The sequence below is a fragment of the Doryrhamphus excisus genome, chromosome 14 (assembly GCF_030265055.1).
Source record: "Doryrhamphus excisus isolate RoL2022-K1 chromosome 14, RoL_Dexc_1.0, whole genome shotgun sequence".
Classification (NCBI taxonomy): domain Eukaryota; kingdom Metazoa; phylum Chordata; class Actinopteri; order Syngnathiformes; family Syngnathidae; genus Doryrhamphus; species Doryrhamphus excisus.
In genome coordinates, this window is record NC_080479.1 from 8,135,613 (window position 1) to 8,153,375 (window position 17,763).

General features: G+C 48.5%; 1 protein-coding gene across 2 annotated transcripts; it reads left to right on the plus strand.

Moving 5' to 3' along the window:
* The first annotated feature begins 2,299 nt into the window (after nt 1-2,299).
* LOC131102167 (protein shisa-7-like) lies at nt 2,300-17,708 on the plus strand. Of its 2 annotated transcripts, XM_058047673.1 has the most exons (9): nt 2,300-2,542; nt 6,776-8,135; nt 10,034-10,276; nt 10,359-10,475; nt 10,869-11,008; nt 11,338-11,406; nt 13,417-13,647; nt 15,602-15,983; nt 16,049-17,708. In XM_058047673.1, exons 2-9 carry the CDS (start codon nt 7,729-7,731, stop codon nt 16,455-16,457), a joined length of 1,998 nt encoding a protein of 665 aa, XP_057903656.1. In that variant the 5' UTR covers nt 2,300-2,542; nt 6,776-7,728; the 3' UTR covers nt 16,458-17,708. The 2 variants fall into 2 exon arrangements, with proteins under 2 accessions (XP_057903656.1, XP_057903657.1); XM_058047674.1 differs by lacking the exon at nt 11,338-11,406 and having other exon boundaries at nt 16,049-17,704.
* The last annotated feature ends 55 nt before the right edge of the window (nt 17,709-17,763 follow it).

Below are 17,763 nucleotides of genomic sequence, written 5' to 3' on the forward strand. Positions count from 1 at the left end.
CCCCCCCCCCCCCCCCCCCCCCCCCCCCCACAGGCCCGAGGCCGCCTTGACTCATCCTGTCTACTGACTGGACTGAGGTTCTGGCAGGGGGAGCGGAGCCGTCTGTGGCGTCAAACACGCCCCCTTGACCCTGCATTCCACCCAACCCCCCCTTCCTCAAGTGATGTCACGGCCGAGCAGGAGGGCAAAAAGATTCAAAGTAAAGAAGACATACATTGGTTACCATGGAGACAACCACAGCTTCACCTTCCATTGTCTTGGTAGTGTTGCATGTTCGATTCCCTGTGGCGACTACAGTGCAGAAACAGTTGCCATGGCGGCAGAAAATGATGTCATTGATTCATGGCAGCCATCAATGATTGATGAGGATCGGAAACTAATTGGTTTAAACGTAGTAGGAGGAAAGTATCGATCTCTCTCCTGCTCTCTGAAGAACTCGCTGGAACCTTCGGCGACTCCATCAAAAGTTCCTGGTGTCTTCATCAGCTGATTGGATGTCCTTTGTAGCTGCTCACTGATCTCAGGTCAGCCCTCCTCATATCCAAAAACGCCTCTGGTACAGTGTGGTGTTTGCACGTCCCACATGTTCACTTGTTGTGCTGCTTTGCACCGCTCCAATGTTTGTTGCCGTAACAACCGGGATGGAAATGCTCTTGTTAATATTCAGAGGCCACTGAAAGGTCAACACAGTGTGGCTAAAAAATAACATTTCCACTAAAAGAACAAGAACACACCGCTGGAAACACCATGACGAACGTCACCATGGCCGTGGTTCATCACCGGTAGTGGAGAGAATTAAAGTGGTTCACTGACGGTGTAGTGTTTCACTTCTTTGATAATGTAGCGGTTCACTGTTGGTGCAGCGGACTCAGCATGTACAATGTCAGCTGGGATTGGCTCCAGCTCACAGCATAATGATGTAAGTGAATCCTCCTGAATCCTGAATAAGTCAAATGCTCATTTACGTTACACGTTAGCAGAGAGCATCCCTTGTGACGTTAAAGCAAGACATGATGATGATGATGATGATGGTTTCCATTCATTCATTCATTCATTTTATACCGCTTTTCCTCATGAGGGTCGCGGGGGTGCTGGAGCCTATCCCAGCTGTCTTCGGGCGAGAGGCGGGGTACACTGGTCGCCAGCCAATCACAGGGCACATATAGACAAACAACCATTCACACTCACATTAATACCTATGGACAATTTGGAGTCGCCAATTAACCTAGCATGTTTTTGGAATGTGGGAGGAAACCGGAGTACCCGGAGAAAACCCACGCATGCACGGGGAGAACATGCAAACTCCACACAGAGATGGCCAAGGGTGGAATCGAACCCTGGTCTCCTAGCTGTGAGGTCTGCGCGCTAACCACTGGACCACCATGCCGCCCAGTAAGTGTCTCTGTTATTTATTTAGCATTTATTTGTTCCACCAGTGAAGCTTTACTTTATGTCTTTACTTCCTGCTGACCTCAATTTTCTACCTTGTGGGCTGAAGCCTATCCCAAGCAGACCAATCTTACACCTTGGACTAGCAACACGATGCAAAGCCAAATGCTAAGTGGTGCTGAGTAAGAACCAGCCTTGCCGCAGACACACTGTGAACATTTGCATATGTAATATTTCAACATCCCAAGGAGGAAACAAGCTTTGCTTGATTTCCCTGAAAGAGTGGGGGGAAAAAGGGCCTAATTAAGTCGTTAGATGCTCGGGCTGTGGTTGTCAAGGTAACTGATGACAGACTCACGCCCTGCCTCCTTCCTGTCAGCCATCAGGCAGCAGCCAAGCCTTTAATTAATTAGACAATTAATCCCTCAGGTGAACTCAGGAGACCTTAAGGCATCGCCCGTAAGATCTCTTGATCACTAATCCAGTCTGATGCAAACACTTATTGATGGCATTGATCCACTGATGACTGCTTTTCAAGTCAAAACGTTTTAACTTAATTACAAGTAGATTATGTAAAATTTAGCATGAAGCTAGCATTGCTAACTACTAACTGCTATTAGTCTTGATAGAGCATATTTTATTGACTTGTTTTACTGCTATGACTTATTGGACCAGTGATGTGCAAAACGGTTAACGTTTAAAGTACACTTACACAGTTAATGATGTGTTTTATGGTCAACGTTAGCTAAAACTACACAAAGCTGTTTAAGTGTTTTTTGGCGTATTAATATTTACAGCAAGCTGCACCGGGAACAACGTCTCAGCCAATCAGCTGGTAGCACGAGGAAGGCTCGGCCTGTGATTGGCTGACTGGCCTCGCTTGAAGAATGCTCCTGGTCGTTCATCTGAAGCGGACAGAAAGGCATCGACGCCCGGCAGGAGCGTCACACGGAGGCCGTTCACGTCGACTGACACGTCCGGAACTCCAGAACCGGACTCGGCGCTCCATTTTTTATACGTTTAGTTTTCCTTCATTTATTTTTGTGATTTTTCTGCTTTTTGTACCGGACTGCAGGCGCGTGCGTGGCGCCACTGCGGCTGTGAAGTGTCACGTGACCTCCCTTTATTACCCACGAGCAGCAAGACGACACAGGTGTGTTCGGTATCTTGTTGAATGACAGCTGTCACTCCCGCCTGATGTGTCTGCACGTGTGAGCCCACTGTCGCGTTTATCTTAGCTTAGCATAGCATGTGTTTTGATGCCGGGGGGGAGGGGGAGGGGGGGTGAATGTGCTGATGCTGAGGATGCTGCAGTGTTGGCGCCACACGAGCACGCTCCTCCGTGCACAGCAACGCCTCGGCACAATGCAACAATGCCCCCCCCCCCCATCTTGTCTCCATGCTGTAGATGTACGGGTGTGTGTGTGGTATGCTGCATCAAGAGACAATAGACACATGCATGCATGCGTGCACACACACACACACACACACACACTAATGACCCTGTGAATGCATAATGCTGCTGGCCTTACATAGCTAACCTGTGTGTGTGTGTGTGTGTGTGTGTGGTGAAGGTGCACCTGCTTGCATGAACACATCCACCTGAACACATCACAATGCATGATGTCACATGTTTACACACATGTACTGTTCTGTGAAGCTGTGACCACACACACACACACACACACACACACACACACACACACACACACACACACCATTAGGCATATTTTGGTGTAATATTTCTTATTTCTTTTTTGTCCACAACGAATCAAAGAGCAGAATATTGCTGCTGCAGTGATGTCGTGGCATGGCCAGAATATCATAGCACTTACCAAGCCACCGCTGACGTCACCGTCTGTACTCCTCACGGCCAGTAGATGCCGTGTGTCTGGGGATTGCTGTATGTTTATAGCGTGGTGGTGACATCATCTCTCATCATGGCATCTTAGATCACATGATCAAAAGTCTCAAATGTTTATTTGCATTCATTAAAGTGGTCAGTGGTTCACCTCCTTCTTCTCTTGAAGCAATTAAGCAATCTCATTTCGCTAATCAGTCCTTTGTCAGTCACCAATATTTTATTTTGGTAGTCAACACTATTTTATTTGGGTAGTTAGTTAGTGTCCCTTGTTTTATTTTGGTAATTACCCTTTACCCTTAGTGATCATTTTCTTTTGGTTGTAATTTTATAGTCACCCTTCTGTAATCCTTTTATTTTGTGCTCATCCTTCATTGTTTTATTTTGTTTGTCATCCTTTCATTTTGGTGTCATCCTGATTTTTTGGTAATCATTCATTTATTTTGTAGTCACCATTTTTTTTGGTAGTAATCCTATGATCTTCATTGTCATCCATCATTGTTTTTTTTATCATCAAAAGGCATTGTTTTTTTTATAGCACCCTTTATTTTGTCTTTTATTCTTTTACTTTGGTGGTTATCCTTCATCTTTCTATTTTGGTGGTCATTCATCTTTTTATTTTGATATGCTTTTATTTTGGTCATGCTTCCTTTATTTTGGTAGTCACCCTTTTTGTATATTGGTCGTCATCCTCCACCCTTTCATATTGATAGTTACCCTTTTTTTATTTTGGTAGTCATAGATGTATGAGGGGTCCAGGCGTTGGCGAAGAGGATGATGATGATGAAGGGTCCCACTTGGAAGCACCTCCTTGTGGCCGGCGTGCGCCCACGTTTGAGTCGAGTCAACAAGCGCACGCCCCCTCCGTGTGGGCGGGTCAAGTGCATTGTGGGAAATGCTGGGAATGCCTGAGTCAAGTAGCTGGCAGCGTCAGTCTCGGGGGGGGGGGGGGGGGGGGGTGTGAGGATGAAGTTATTCTTCTGTATTTTTATTATGGCAGCTGCGTTGTGCTCCACGGTGGCGACCACGCCAGGACCGTTAGCACATTGAGAGTGTCTTGTGTCTAGCTCCGCCCCTTCAGGTGCTGTACCAGGTGCAGTGTTGCTCGCTGAGGGAGGCGGGACTGAAAGTGTCCCTAACCAGTTGGCCGTCAGGGAGGCGTGGCCTTGGCCAGCAGATGGAGCGTAGTGACGGGATGCTTTCTTCTGAGCTGTGAGGGAATAATTATCACCTCCGGGTGACTGGCAACCCTGCCTTCCAAGTGCCGGAAGTGCCCTTGAGCTGCCACAGAGGAAAGTGTGAGACGTGTCGCGGCGCTTCGCAGCGTCTGACGGAGGCATACGGCGTGATGGACAACAGTCACACGCACACACAAAACATCCTGCTGACTTGACGCTAGGATGATGACGTCAGCTCATGAGGAGCACACGTCCACAAGACCCAAAGACCTGAGAGTCAAATTTCTAGTCTTTGGAGAACTGGAGTTTTTGTGAGGTCACAAGTTGTAGTTCTTCCACACCTAACTCATCCAAGCACGGACCGTGCTATGCTTGTCTTTGTGGCTTGGTTATGTTGTGGATCAGATGATGGCTCAGCCTGCTCGATACCAGCTGATGTTTTTTTTCTTCTCATGAGAGCTAATGGAGGCCTCCACGTAGCGCCCCCCCGCCCCTGCCCACACACCGATGTTAAAAAGCGAGGCCGCATTGATGGATTTGTGTTCCTAAAGCGTTTGCTGACCTTTTATCGCCACGGTTCACAGCGCCACCGCAGACGCGCAGCACGCTTATACGCGCTGGTGCCTTTCCCCAGCATGCTTCACAAGAAGAGGGAAGATGGATGACGCCGGCGGAGTCATGGTGGAACAACCGTTGACGGGTTAGAAGCGAGCTAACACGGCGTTAGCAGCAACGGCGAGAAGATTTGCCTCTCATCAGTGCTGCAGTCATAGAGCCAAGCTTCAGCCCCCGCAACACCAGGCTGTGTGTGTGTGTGTGTGTGTGTGTGTAACCCACTGGCCATGAGGGAACTTTGAAGCTCATGCGTTCCTGGGAGCGTCAATACTGCATACGTACTGTATATGTGTATATACTGATGCTACATATGTTGGATGTTGATGCAATCAATGTTGGCGTCCGACGAGAGCGGACTACTCTTGATAGATGAGTGTAGCTGGAGGGGTTACCATGGCAACCGGTGCCAGGAATGCGGACACGCAATAAGGTTTCACGACGGACACACACTGGAATTTCATGCGTGTCCATGTCATGTTGCCTTGGAGGCGCGGTGACTTCAACTGGTGTTCTTCTTCAATGGTGCAAATGGTAATGGTAATGGTAATGGTTTTATTTCATTTGAATATGCATCAGATTACAATTGAGTGCATCCCATAATCAGTTCCCAGTTCCACATGTCCAAAAGGAGTAGGAAGAAGCAAAGCTTATTAAATCCTACCCCTCCATCTGGTACTTTTACAATCAGTAACTGTTACATTTGTTCACTTCCTGCTTTCCATAATACAGTTTAAGGTTTTTTTTTTGGTTTTTTTTTAATAATGTACCTCGTACCGAAGTAGGAGGTGATATGAGCATCCAATGCCATAATGGGTACCATAGTACTAAGTGTCAATATAGTGATATATATAGCACATCATGACTGGTTCAAGACTCTTCATCCTTGTATTTAGCAAACATCAACTGCTTGTATTGTTTCTTGAATTGGCTCATCGTTGTGCATTGTTTGAGGTCCTTACTCAATCCATTCCATAGTTTGATTCCACATACTGAAATGCTATGGCTTTTTAACGTGGTCCTAGCATAGAAGTGTTTTATATGTAGTTCTTCCCTGAGATCATATTTCTCCTCTCTTGTAGAGAAGTATTGGATGACATTTTTAGCTAATTGGTTGTTTTTAGCCTTATGCATTATTTTAGCTGTTTGAAGATGAACTATATCAGCAAGTTGAAGTATTTGTGATTTTAGAAATAAGGAGTTAGTATGTTCTCTGTAGGCGGCATTATGGATTATCCTTACTGACCTTTTTTGCAGTACATTTAGCGAGTGAAGATTGCTGTTATAGTTATTAGCCCATATTTCCACACAATAAGTAAGATATGGTAGAACCAGACAGCAATAAAGAGTGTAGAGTGATTTCTGATTGAGAACAAATTTTGCTTTGTTCAATACTTAGTTCCAATACTTAGTCGTAATGGTGAAGATTTTTTTATGCCTGCTCCCCTCAGCCGCCCTGACATCAGGAGGATATTTAGCCTTCCTTCAGATGTAGCTGTAGTTGGTGCACACCTGGAGGTAAGAAGGATTTGACCAAGTGTACCCGTTGATTTGTCCTAATCAAACATCATGATGTTACTACCACCACATCACTACTATCGGGAGAACCACAGCATAGAGCAGAGGGAGCCACCTGCCGTGGCCCAGCAAGGTGCCCTATATTCGGACACATACCCAACTTCGGCGGTCAGAAGAACCAGAGTATAGTGTAAAATTGTGTGTTTCTTTCCTACAGCGTGACACCTGCTGAACAGTGAGGAATCTGACAGATCTTCTGGAAGCACCTGGAAGACCCCCCCCACCGCCTCTCTCATGCCTCATAAACCAAAAGTGCAGGAGCCAAAGTTTCAAGAGAAGAAGCAAAAAACAAAAGTCCATCATGAAGATGCTGATCTGACTTGACTGATTAGCACGTGCTAATCCCGACGCTGCTACGTGGACACACTGTCGACACGCCTCCTCCTTCCAGCATTTCTTCCACCGGACGTGACGCCGCCACCCTACGTCCGCCCAGCCCTTTATCCAACACCAGTGACCTCGCAACGTTTTCGTCCTCTCGCTCCGGCATGCAGCGCGCGGTGTCCATGAAGCCATAGCGAGCGCAGCCATAACGCCTCCCCGAACCCTGAGGAGCATCCATGCTTCACGCCTGCTCAACCTGGACCCGACCCGTCTGAGCTGACGGATGAGTCCGGACACTTTCATGTCTGCTGTGTGGGCGGAACCACGCTGCCCCGCTAGAACCGGGCCCAAGCCATCCTTCGTCCTCTTCTGCTGGCTGGGGTTAAATTCCGAGCAGAGACACTCGCACAAGGGCGTCCTACGCACATAGGCCCCGCCCCCAACCCTCACCACTACTCACTCGTTTGCCTTGACGTGCACGTCGAGTTTTGCTGCCAAAACTTCATCTGGACTTTGTGGCCAAATTGTGAATGTGAGGCCTCCAAGAACTTGTCGTGGTTGAGCTCGTTTACAGACGCCAAAACCCTCCATGTGACTTCAACAGGAAGTGCCAAACAACGTTTACATACAAGCTTCAATGTTTACACCTGCTCCATCTCTTCCCTCCTCGGATTAACAGTTTACACGTTGTTTTCTTACATGTCCAGCAGATCAAACGTGACGTTTGAAGGGCCACGCATCGCCTAGCAACACCTCCGTTTACAGAAGTTTACATTCAGGCGACGGATGAAACCTTTTTTTACGCCAGCTGCCACAGAACCTCCTCATCAAATAATGAAAGCTACAATTCCTCGAGGGATGTTTTGCTCGTCCCTGCTGCTTTTCTCCTGCCTTGCTGTTGCCACGGTAACCGCTGATAACGATGTCAGGAAGCCGCCGAGCAGCGCCGGCAAACACGCCACCACCCTCTTCCTGCTCACGGGCTACAAGCCGCCGCCGTCCCCCAGAGGCGCACCCAAGAGGGCGGAGATGGAGGATGGCGATGATGCGCCGCCCATGGCCGAGCTGCCCCCCAAGCCCCTCCCGCAGACCATGCTGCCGCGAAACGTGACGGCCGAGGCCCTGAAGCCGCCTCTGGGCGCGGCCCAGGTGGCCCCGCCTCCCAGGCAGCTGGTGGACGTGGACGTGTGCAGGTAAACCAATCGTTCCATCTCGTTTTTGTCTAAAGACACTCTTCACTTGTGTGGGATGATGCTTGCTCCGGATGATGCACTGAGAGGCGTCTTACTGTTGCTTAGCAACCGCTCCATCGGCTCCACACAGTTCACTTCATGATTGAGTTGCTTGTCCATACTACAGCTTTTTGTATTATTGTGTATTCGTCGAAGAAAGACGTGTTTATGAGTATGACCTCCTGCTCATGAACCTCCACGCCACCAGGAGGCGCTGAAGACCATTCACACACACGTTAAACCGTTTTTTAATGTGCAATCCGCTGCTTAGGGTCCACCACAGCGAAAGCACGGCCCCCCTCTGAGCTTGCATTTAGTCAGGGACACTGATCAGCTGACATAGACGGGTTGTCGGCATAAACGGGGGGGGTACGTTGGTTGACATAGACGGGTTGTCGAAATAACGGGGGTACGTTGGTTGATATAGACGGGTTGTCGACATAAACGGGGGGTTGCGTTGGTTGACATAGACGGGTTGTCGAAATAACGGGGGTACGTTGGTTGATATAGACGGGTTGTCGACATAAACGGGGGGGTACGTTGGTTGACATAGACGGGTTGTCGAAATAACGGGGGTGCGTTGGTTGATATAGACGGGTTGTCGACATAAACCGGGGTACGTTGGTTGACATAGACGGGTTGTTGACATAAACAGGGTATGTTGGTTGACATAGATGGGTTATCGACATAAACCGGGGTACATTGGTTGACATAGACGGGTTGTCAACATAAACGTGGGTACGTTGGTTGATATAGATGGGTTGTCGACATAAACGGGGGGGTACGTTGGTTGACATAGACGGGTTGTCGAAATAACGGGGGTACGTTGGTTGATATAGACGGGTTGTCGACATAAACCGGGGTACGTTGGTTTACACAGACGGGTTGTTGACATAAACAGGGTATGTTGGTTCACATAGATGGGTTATCGACATAAACCGGGGTACGTTGGTAGACATAGACGGGTTGTCGACATAAACTGGGGGTACGTTGGTAGATATAGATGGGTTGTCGACATAAATGGAGGTACGTTGGTTGACATAGACAGGTTTTTGACATAAACGGGGGTACATTGGTTGACATGGACGGGTTGTCGACATAAACGGGGGTATGTTGGTTGACATAGACGGGTTATCGACATAAACGGGGGTACGTTGGTAGACATAGACGGGTTATCAACATAAATGGGTTATGTTGGATGACATAGACGGGTTGTCAACATAAATGGGGGTACGTTGGTTGACATAGACGGGTTGTCGACATAAACGGTGGTACCTTAGTTGACATAGACGGGTTGTCGACATAAACAGTGGTACCTTGGTTGACATAGACGGGTTGTCGACATAAAGGGGGTACGTTGGTTGACATAGATGGGGGACAACATAAACGGGGGCACGTTGGTTGACATAGATGGGTTGTCGACATAAACGGGGGTACGTTGGTTGACATAGAGGGGTTGGCAACATAAACCGGGGTACGTTGGTTGACATAGACGGGTTGGCAACATAAACCGGGGTACGTTGGTTGACATGGACGGGTTGTCGACATAAACGGGGGTACGTTGGTTGACATAGATGGGGGACAACATAAACGGGGGTACAATCCAACGTCCTCCGTCAAAATAAATGTTATTTTCGCACATTGTTCAGCCCGTTCAACCATTCCAACATCAAGACTTTGAGTTCATTCAGTTTGGTCCACACACGTCCACACATACAGACCATCAATTTTGCACACTCTAAGAATTCCCAGACTTCTTTCCAGCACTTCAGTTCAGCTTCAGTTTGTACATAAATTGTGTCTGGCAGTTGTCGATGGGATTGCTGCGTTCCACCTGACACGTTTGCTGTGCTCCCCAGGGGTTATTTTGACGTGATGGGTCACTTCGACAGCACCTTCAACTGTTCCAAGGGCAGCTACATCTACTGCTGTGGGACCTGCCACTACAGATTCTGCTGCGAGCACCAGCGCAGCAGACTGGACCAGGACTCGTGCACAAACTACAAGTCGCCCGACTGGGCCGAACCCCTGGTTCCCGTCACCGTCCCCGCAGGAAACAAGCCCGACCCGGACTTTGAGACTCTCCAGCAGCAGAACAGCAGGTCAGTGCGGCCGCTGAGGCGGAATCAACGCGGTCCACTCTTCCGTTGCTCCATCTCAGACTTTGTCACGTTTCTTGTGTAGCACGGCCTACGTCATAGGCGGCGTCATCTCCTTCACGCTAGTGGTGGCCGTCGGCGTCCGGATCGCCTTCAGTAAGGTGGCACGGCGACCACGCAACAGAGACATCAACATGCCCAGGTGAGGTGCTCCTCAAGCTCCACCAACGCTAAAATGTCTCCTACACAACTTTGTGCTCCACAAACCTGATGTGAGGTTTCTCTTTTCTGTGTATTCTAATGCTAATAAAAACAGACAAAAAGAGGCGGCTAAGGATGCACGTAATGGGACGCACCTATAAAGCCTGGTAAAGCCTAGTTACGTGTACTCAGTAGGAAGGAATATCTGATTTTTAGCTCAATTCAGAGTACATCAAGTTGTATTGTATCAAATAAGGAATACTACATTCACCATGTACACAATGGAAGTAATAGTTTATTCACTTGTGTGGAGGTGTGAGGGGGGTACAATATACCCCCCATCATTTTCCGCAAAGCACAAATGGCTTCTTCTGGGTCTCCTCACGTGTGACAGGTCGCTCGTGGACATCCTGCGCCACCAGTCAAGTCCCGTGCAGCACGGCGAGAGGAACAACAGCGCCATGTTGACCACGTCTGACGGCCGCACGTCCAAAAACATGTACACGCCCATCCTGCAGAGCAAGGACAACCGCAGTGAGTGGCGATGACTGTTTGTTTGGCATAATGACGGACACGGACACACCTTGAAAGAAACGTTCTTGTAGACTTGACCGCTTCCTGAAATTCCTGGAATTTTTTGTTTGAAAGCTTTGCCGCTTGCTTGCGTGTTGGCGCGACACGCCAGCGACATGTTTGCGTCTTCTGTCGTGTCGCCGCTCGTTTTGTCTCTCAGCACGACGGCAAGCTCGCTGGCGTGAGCCCGGCCGAAGAAGGCTCGCTCCAGCAGAGATTGCGCGTCTGCGTTCTTCTTGTCTTCTCTGGAGTGCTTGTCCATCAGTTTGTCGGCTCTGCTCTCTTTGCAGCTGGGAACTTGCTCCACCATTTTAACCGGCAGGGCTCTGCTTCCAGTCCCAAACACTCTGCTGCCATCGGTAAGCGTCCTGGGGCCGTGCCGGCCCGGTGGGGACGTAGGCGAGCCCTCCAACAATGTCTGTCTCGTTGTCCCGCGCCGCCGTCGGCACCACTTTGTGCGGCGGTCGGCGCCCGTTTGCTGGACGGCGGTTGTCTGGTTCGCCCTCTGCTTAATGCTGGCCTGCCACCCGCCCGCCACCCACACTATCCACCCCCTCCATCACAGCCTGCGTCCAGATGTGCCCCCCACATCCTCCTCCTCCTCTTCACCCCCTCCCCCGTGTAGCGCTGACATGCTCGTGTGCTTCCAGCCGACGCTGCGCATTAACGAGGGCTGACTCTGTTTCCCAGGCAACAGAAAAGCAATGCAAGCGCTCCTTTATGTCAGCGGCCGCTCCCGTGTGGCGTCTTCATCTAGGACAACGTAAACCCGTTCACACGTTGCCGTGGAAATATAGCGATAATTATCTCCACCATTTATTTACATTTCATTGGTAATATTTGACCTCACTGCCATCTTCTGTGAGCAACGCAAGTCAGTCAGACTCAATTAAAGAAGGAACGCCCTTCCACCAAGGATTTGACCTCTAAATCCATGGCCGAGTCTCAGTTGGCACACTTTCGCGTTTTTCGATGATATGTAGTATTCTAGAGTGGCCACTTGGTGTCAGCAATGTTACTGTAATGTTGCGCGAGACACACAAGCACCAGGCTTGCTCACCAGAACAACAGGCTTTTATTGCGGGTTTGATTTATGTCAGCGCAGGCACAATAATCCCTAACATAGGCTACGGCTACTTGTTATTACATCTTCTATATTGGGTAGGAGTGCAAAGGTGACTATAGGGCTGTTATTTCATCACTACAGGGCTCTAATAATGTTAAAAAGTGTATTCAGGAGGTTTCTATGCTGTAACTAAGAAAATAATCAATTTATAAATAAGGAATTGACTTATCAAAGTCGGGTCTGGAACTAATTAACTGCGATAAACAAAGGATTACTGTACTTCCCTCAGTTCACTTCAGTAATACTATGTAGTATACTATGTTTTATGATTGTGTACTTGGCTCCTGAGTGCACACACTTTTGACAGCTATCCATTAGTGTTGTTGCACACTTACTGATGATCTGAATATTTATTTTTATTTATATTTATGAATATCTATCGGCTTCTTTTTTTCCCTTTTTTAACGATGAATTGCAACCACACGGGTTAGTCCCGCCCCTTCTGCTGCATCACCAATATGGCAACTATGGAGGGTAGCAAGTGTCCAGCACTGCATACTCACCATTCTGACAGGTTTGAGTGCAACACCCGTGTACTGATAGTATAGTTTTTTTTGCCGTACTTTACACAGTGTGAAAAACTAAGTACGCAAGTGTGCCAATTGAGTACACACAGTCGTGCCGTATGCGGTATACTTACCAAAGTGTACTGACGGAAATATATTAGTTTCGAGCCGATATCAAAAAACAACTCTTCTTTCCGCACACCACGCAAGACCGAAGCTAGCATTGCTTTTTGTCCTCTGCTGTGTGTGTGTGTGTGCGTGTGTGTGCGTGTGTGTGTGTGTGTGTGTCAAACACTTAACAGCGACATCATGGGCTCTTAGTGGCCATTACTGTCAAAGAGCAGCATGTCCGGCTGTAATCTTAACAAGATCGCAGCCCATAATCATTATAGCAGGCATCGATTGCTTCTGTCTGCCAGACAGGAAACGACCCTAAACAGCGTTACGCAATCTTTAATTGTCACTTGTGTCTTTTTGATCAAGTCGTTGAGATGTGTGCTTGAATTTACCGACAGTGCACCTACCTGTGTGTGTGTGTGTGTAGTGTGTGATGTAATGAATATGAGTATACATGTTGCAAAACAGCACCCCTCCCCCACACTGCCGATCTTACATAAGAGCAGTCTTTTTGGTGTGTATCGATCCACATGCTGCATTAATGCGACACGTAGTGTGGTCGCCATGAAGCTGCTGGAGACACTTCCTGTTCCTCACTGTGTACTCTCGTCTCCTTTTAGAGCGTGGGGCCCGCATGAACAACACCCCCCAGCTCTCCTCCGGCCCCAAGCTGATAGCGAGCAGTAGTAAAGGCAGCGGCGGCGGTGGCGGCATCATGGGGGGCGGCATGAGGCACAACAGCAGCCACGCTTCCTTCTCGCACTCCTTCCACAACCTGGCCCAGCTGCCGCCATCCTACGAGGCCGCCATGAAACCTGAAATCAGCCGCTACAGCTCCCTCAAGAAGCTGGGTGAGTCCGGGTGGGAGGGTGGGATATTACAGTGATTTTCAACCACTGTGCCGCGGCACACTAGTGTGCCTTGAGAAATTGTCAGGTGTGCCGTGAGGAATTATCCAATATCACTTTTTATAATTAACATTTATTAATCATCATTTGCAAATATTATGTCAATATCCACGTATACGTTGACCCAAATATTCCAATTGCATTTGGTTTATTTGCTCAAACTGAAAGAATGTAACCTTTGTTTTTGCCTCATTCCAAAAGAATAGTGCCAATCCAAATGAATACATAATCGGATTAACAGGGGTGGAATATTCCTTTCCCCAATCCGATTGAGGTATCTTGTAGCCGCTCAAACGGAAAGTTGTCAGGGTGCGTTATTCTTCTTCTGTTGTGTATTGGCGGTTGGCAAGCAGCTTTCGTGTGCATTAGCGCCATCTGTGGAACAGAATCTAAACCCTTCTATACGCCATTCACAAGTCCATAAGTCAAAAGAAAATATATATCTATATAAAACATGTACCGAGTTGAATTATAAAATATTAGCAAGATTGAATTTGATCCCTTCCTGGTTAAATTAAATTTATCATATCGCATGTTCAGATATGACGTAACACGCAGATACAGACGTTCTTCAGTTTTAAAAATGGAGGCCAGCAATCGGCATTGGACTGCTACAGAAAGTTTGTTTTTGATCCAAACTAAATTTCAAGACTGGACAGACGAAAAACTGGCAATACGGAATTATTCAAGTGAAAGAACAACTCGGGGAAGTCGGTATCACGTGATGTTGATGTTTACGTTTTACTGGGCATGCCCCATTGACTATTCTGGTTGATTATAGTGACACATGTAGACAAGAGATTGGAATATTCCTTTCCATGTATACCATTGTTTCCGGAAAAGTCATTCGGAAAGAGAAAAACTCCTCATGTAAACGTGGCTACTGTGGAGTGTCTGTGGTGTAAAGACTGGCAGAGCAATGTAATATTGGTCCGTGTGGCAACACCTAGCTCGTTCCTCCTATAGACTTAGTGATGTTTTCCAATGTAAAAAAAACATGCCGTGGCTCAAAAAAGGTTGAAAAACACTGGGATATTGGATATTATGGCATGATGGTTCCTGGCCACGAGAATGGAGGATGTGTCATCATGTGGATGAAAAGAAAGGAAGGGTGGGGGGGACGGTCTGTGACAGGAAACATCTCTCTCACCCGCTGCAAGTGGGGGGGAGGGGCCGGTCATGGATTGTGTGTGTGTGTGTGTGTGTGTGTGTGTGTGAAGATGCAGTCAACAGTCCACATGACGCTGGTTAGCTGATGAACGGTCTAAATATCGTTGGCTTCAAATGAAGATGGTCTCTCTTTGTGTCTTCGTAATACGCACATACGACGCCTGGACGCACATGCCATGTCTCCATCGGCGCACTTCCATACTTACACTTGAGTGCAAAATGCAGTGCACTGTCCACACTCAGAACCATCAAAATGGCGAGTGTGCAGTGCTGGGCCGTGTCTCCAGTGGAATACTTGAGTAGACTCTTGTGTACTCGGTTCCTGGTGTCGAATTTTGACAGGGTAGTTCTGTCCCAGATTGATGAGTGTGTTTGCTGACTTAGCAGAAACGAGGATCGCAATATGGTTCCATGCGTCTCTCTAGGGTGTTTGAGCTAAACCACACACGTACTTTATGTGGCTTATTGTGTTGTATGAATGGAGATGCACAGGTTGAATATACGTACATTCTGCCATCTAGTGGAAGAGCATCAAATTGTTGCACCTTTCATGGCGTGTGGTTGGCATAGATTGATGAACAAAGATCAATTATTGTAGTAAATACATAATAATTTCCGGATCAATTGAGTGAAATTGGATCATTTCCCACAGCAGTGACTAATGTGGCGCGGCATAGTGGTTGGGAATTCCTGCTTTAAAGCAAACTGATGTTCTTCTTCCCTGCAGAGAAAGAGCTGGATGAATATTCCGGCTATTATTCGGCCAAGCGTCGCTCCACCAACGCGCCGCCCTCCTTCCACTCCTCACAGCACTACCTTCCCTGGGGGGGGGACTACACAATGGGCTCCAGGGGCACGCTGCCGCTCAGCGGGTCGCGGCCCATCCTCCACATGCCCCCCTCCACGCCAAACCCGTACCCGCTGCCCGTGCAGACGCACTACACGGGCTCCAGCTTTGACCGACCGCCACGCCGCGTCCGCTCCCAGGACCAGCTGCTGGCGCTGGGGGAGGGCAACACGCTGTCCCGCCTGTCCAAGAACCAGCAGTACCAGTACTACAAGGCCGTGATGGGCGGGAGCAGGAGCTCCGCCTCCCAGACGCTCCGCAGGTGACGAGGCCGCTCCGCCACCAACCATAAGTCTGTAAAACCGCGCTAACAACGTGTCGTTGCAGATCCCACGAGCGGCTTCTGGTGTCTCCCGATCACCTGGAGGAGCGGATGATGACGATGGGCCTGATGGGGGGAGCGGAGAGAAGCAGCATGGTGCCCACGATGGGGCGCCTGAGCCACCACCAGAAGGCCCAGTCCCAGCAGAACATCTGTGTCACGCCCTCCATGGACCGGCACCACATGATCAAGATGAACTCCCACCCGACGTCCGGCCACGAGCACGAGCGCGGCGTGGGCGTGCACGGCGCCTGGGACGGCGGGGCGGGCTCCATGGGGGGCCACCCCAGCGCCCGACGCATGGCTTTTGCCAGCAAGCGTCAGAACACCATTGAGCAGCTCCACTTCATCCCTGGCGGGGGAGGGGGAGGCCACGCCCTCCGGACTGGGAGTAAGAACGAAGTGACCGTGTGAGACGACGGTTTGAAGTATGCCGGCGGGAATGGCCCCCCCGCCGCCTATTTTAAGGAAAAACCCACATTCATTTTTGTGCGCCATGTTGTAAAAACCCCAAAGCTCCTTTTAGGATGTTCGGTGCGGTGAAGGGTCCGATGACACCAGCACCAGAGGCACAAATACGTCTTCTCATCTCGTTAGCGACACAGCTACATCTTCTTGCTACGTAGTGATTTTCCATGTGAGGAAGCATAGCTAGCTAGCCTGTTAGCTGACGTCAATGACGAAGCATTTATAAAGGCCCACATCCTGCAAAAACCCGCTGGAGAACTTTTGAATTTGGAACGTTACCCTTGACCTCATCCAAACCTCAGCAAAGCCACAAATGGGACTGTGCTCAGCGCCCCCCTGTGGACGCCTGCGACATCACATGCGAGTGTGTGCTTGTGTGTGTGTATGTGTGTGTGTGTGTGTTGGGGGGTACACACTAAGGGCTATAACCAAGTAATGTGTCTGTGCAGCGTCTGCGTCTCGTTTGTGGAGGCATGCTCGTTCTTTACTTCCCGTCGGTGGAGAGGGGACTCGACTTGCTTTAAATCTTTCTTAACCTTAGTTTTTGTGACTTCAAAATACACACAACATACGTGTGTGCGTGCGTTTATTACGAGGCCACCTGGAGGTCTCCATTTCAATAAAGTCACATGACACATTTGTCACGATTACAACTCTTAATTCATGATTTCATGTCGAAAACGTCACCAAGCAAAAGAGCCGATGCAATCAAATGGAGTGATGATGTCACAGCCAGTGATGATGATGTCACAGAGTGCGTGTGTGTGTGTGTGCGTGTGTGCGTGTCGTCCATTGTCATATCAACTTTTAATGACATGCATCCACTGCGTCACTCGTCTTCTGAAGAGGACCGTGAAGGAGAAAAGAGGGACATAAAAGAAAATATTTAAAATGGGTTCCATGCTGTCATGCATGTGCGCGTGCGTGCGTCATATTTATTTAAAATTTGTAAGATACTCTGCATACCTCAAAACTACGAGATATACTTAGAATTACACCCTCCAATGTTTTCTCTTTCCAGGATGAAGGCCTCACTAACGTGTTTGTACAAATCATCATGTTTGACAATGATATCTACAAATAAATCCTTTTAAAGTATCCTTGTCTAATGCTTTTAAAGTAAATATAGTTATCAATAAGAACATTTGACACATATAATATATAGTAAAGAGCATAATGTGCTAATTGTCACACACAACAGAGGAGCACTATTTTCCAGAAGGGGTCAAAGGTAAGGTGGTCGACCTGCCGC

Bases quoted from the DNA above. Each gene is read 5' to 3' on its own strand.
- LOC131102167 (XM_058047673.1), top strand. From the start codon at position 7,729: ATGAAACCTTTTTTTACGCCAGCTGCCACAGAACCTCCTCATCAAATA. The intron at 11,407-13,416 runs GTAAGCGTCCTG...GTCTCCTTTTAG, and splicing joins CAAACACTCTGCTGCCATCG to AGCGTGGGGCCCGCATGAAC. The intron at 15,984-16,048 runs GTGACGAGGCCG...GTGTCGTTGCAG, and splicing joins GCCTCCCAGACGCTCCGCAG to ATCCCACGAGCGGCTTCTGG.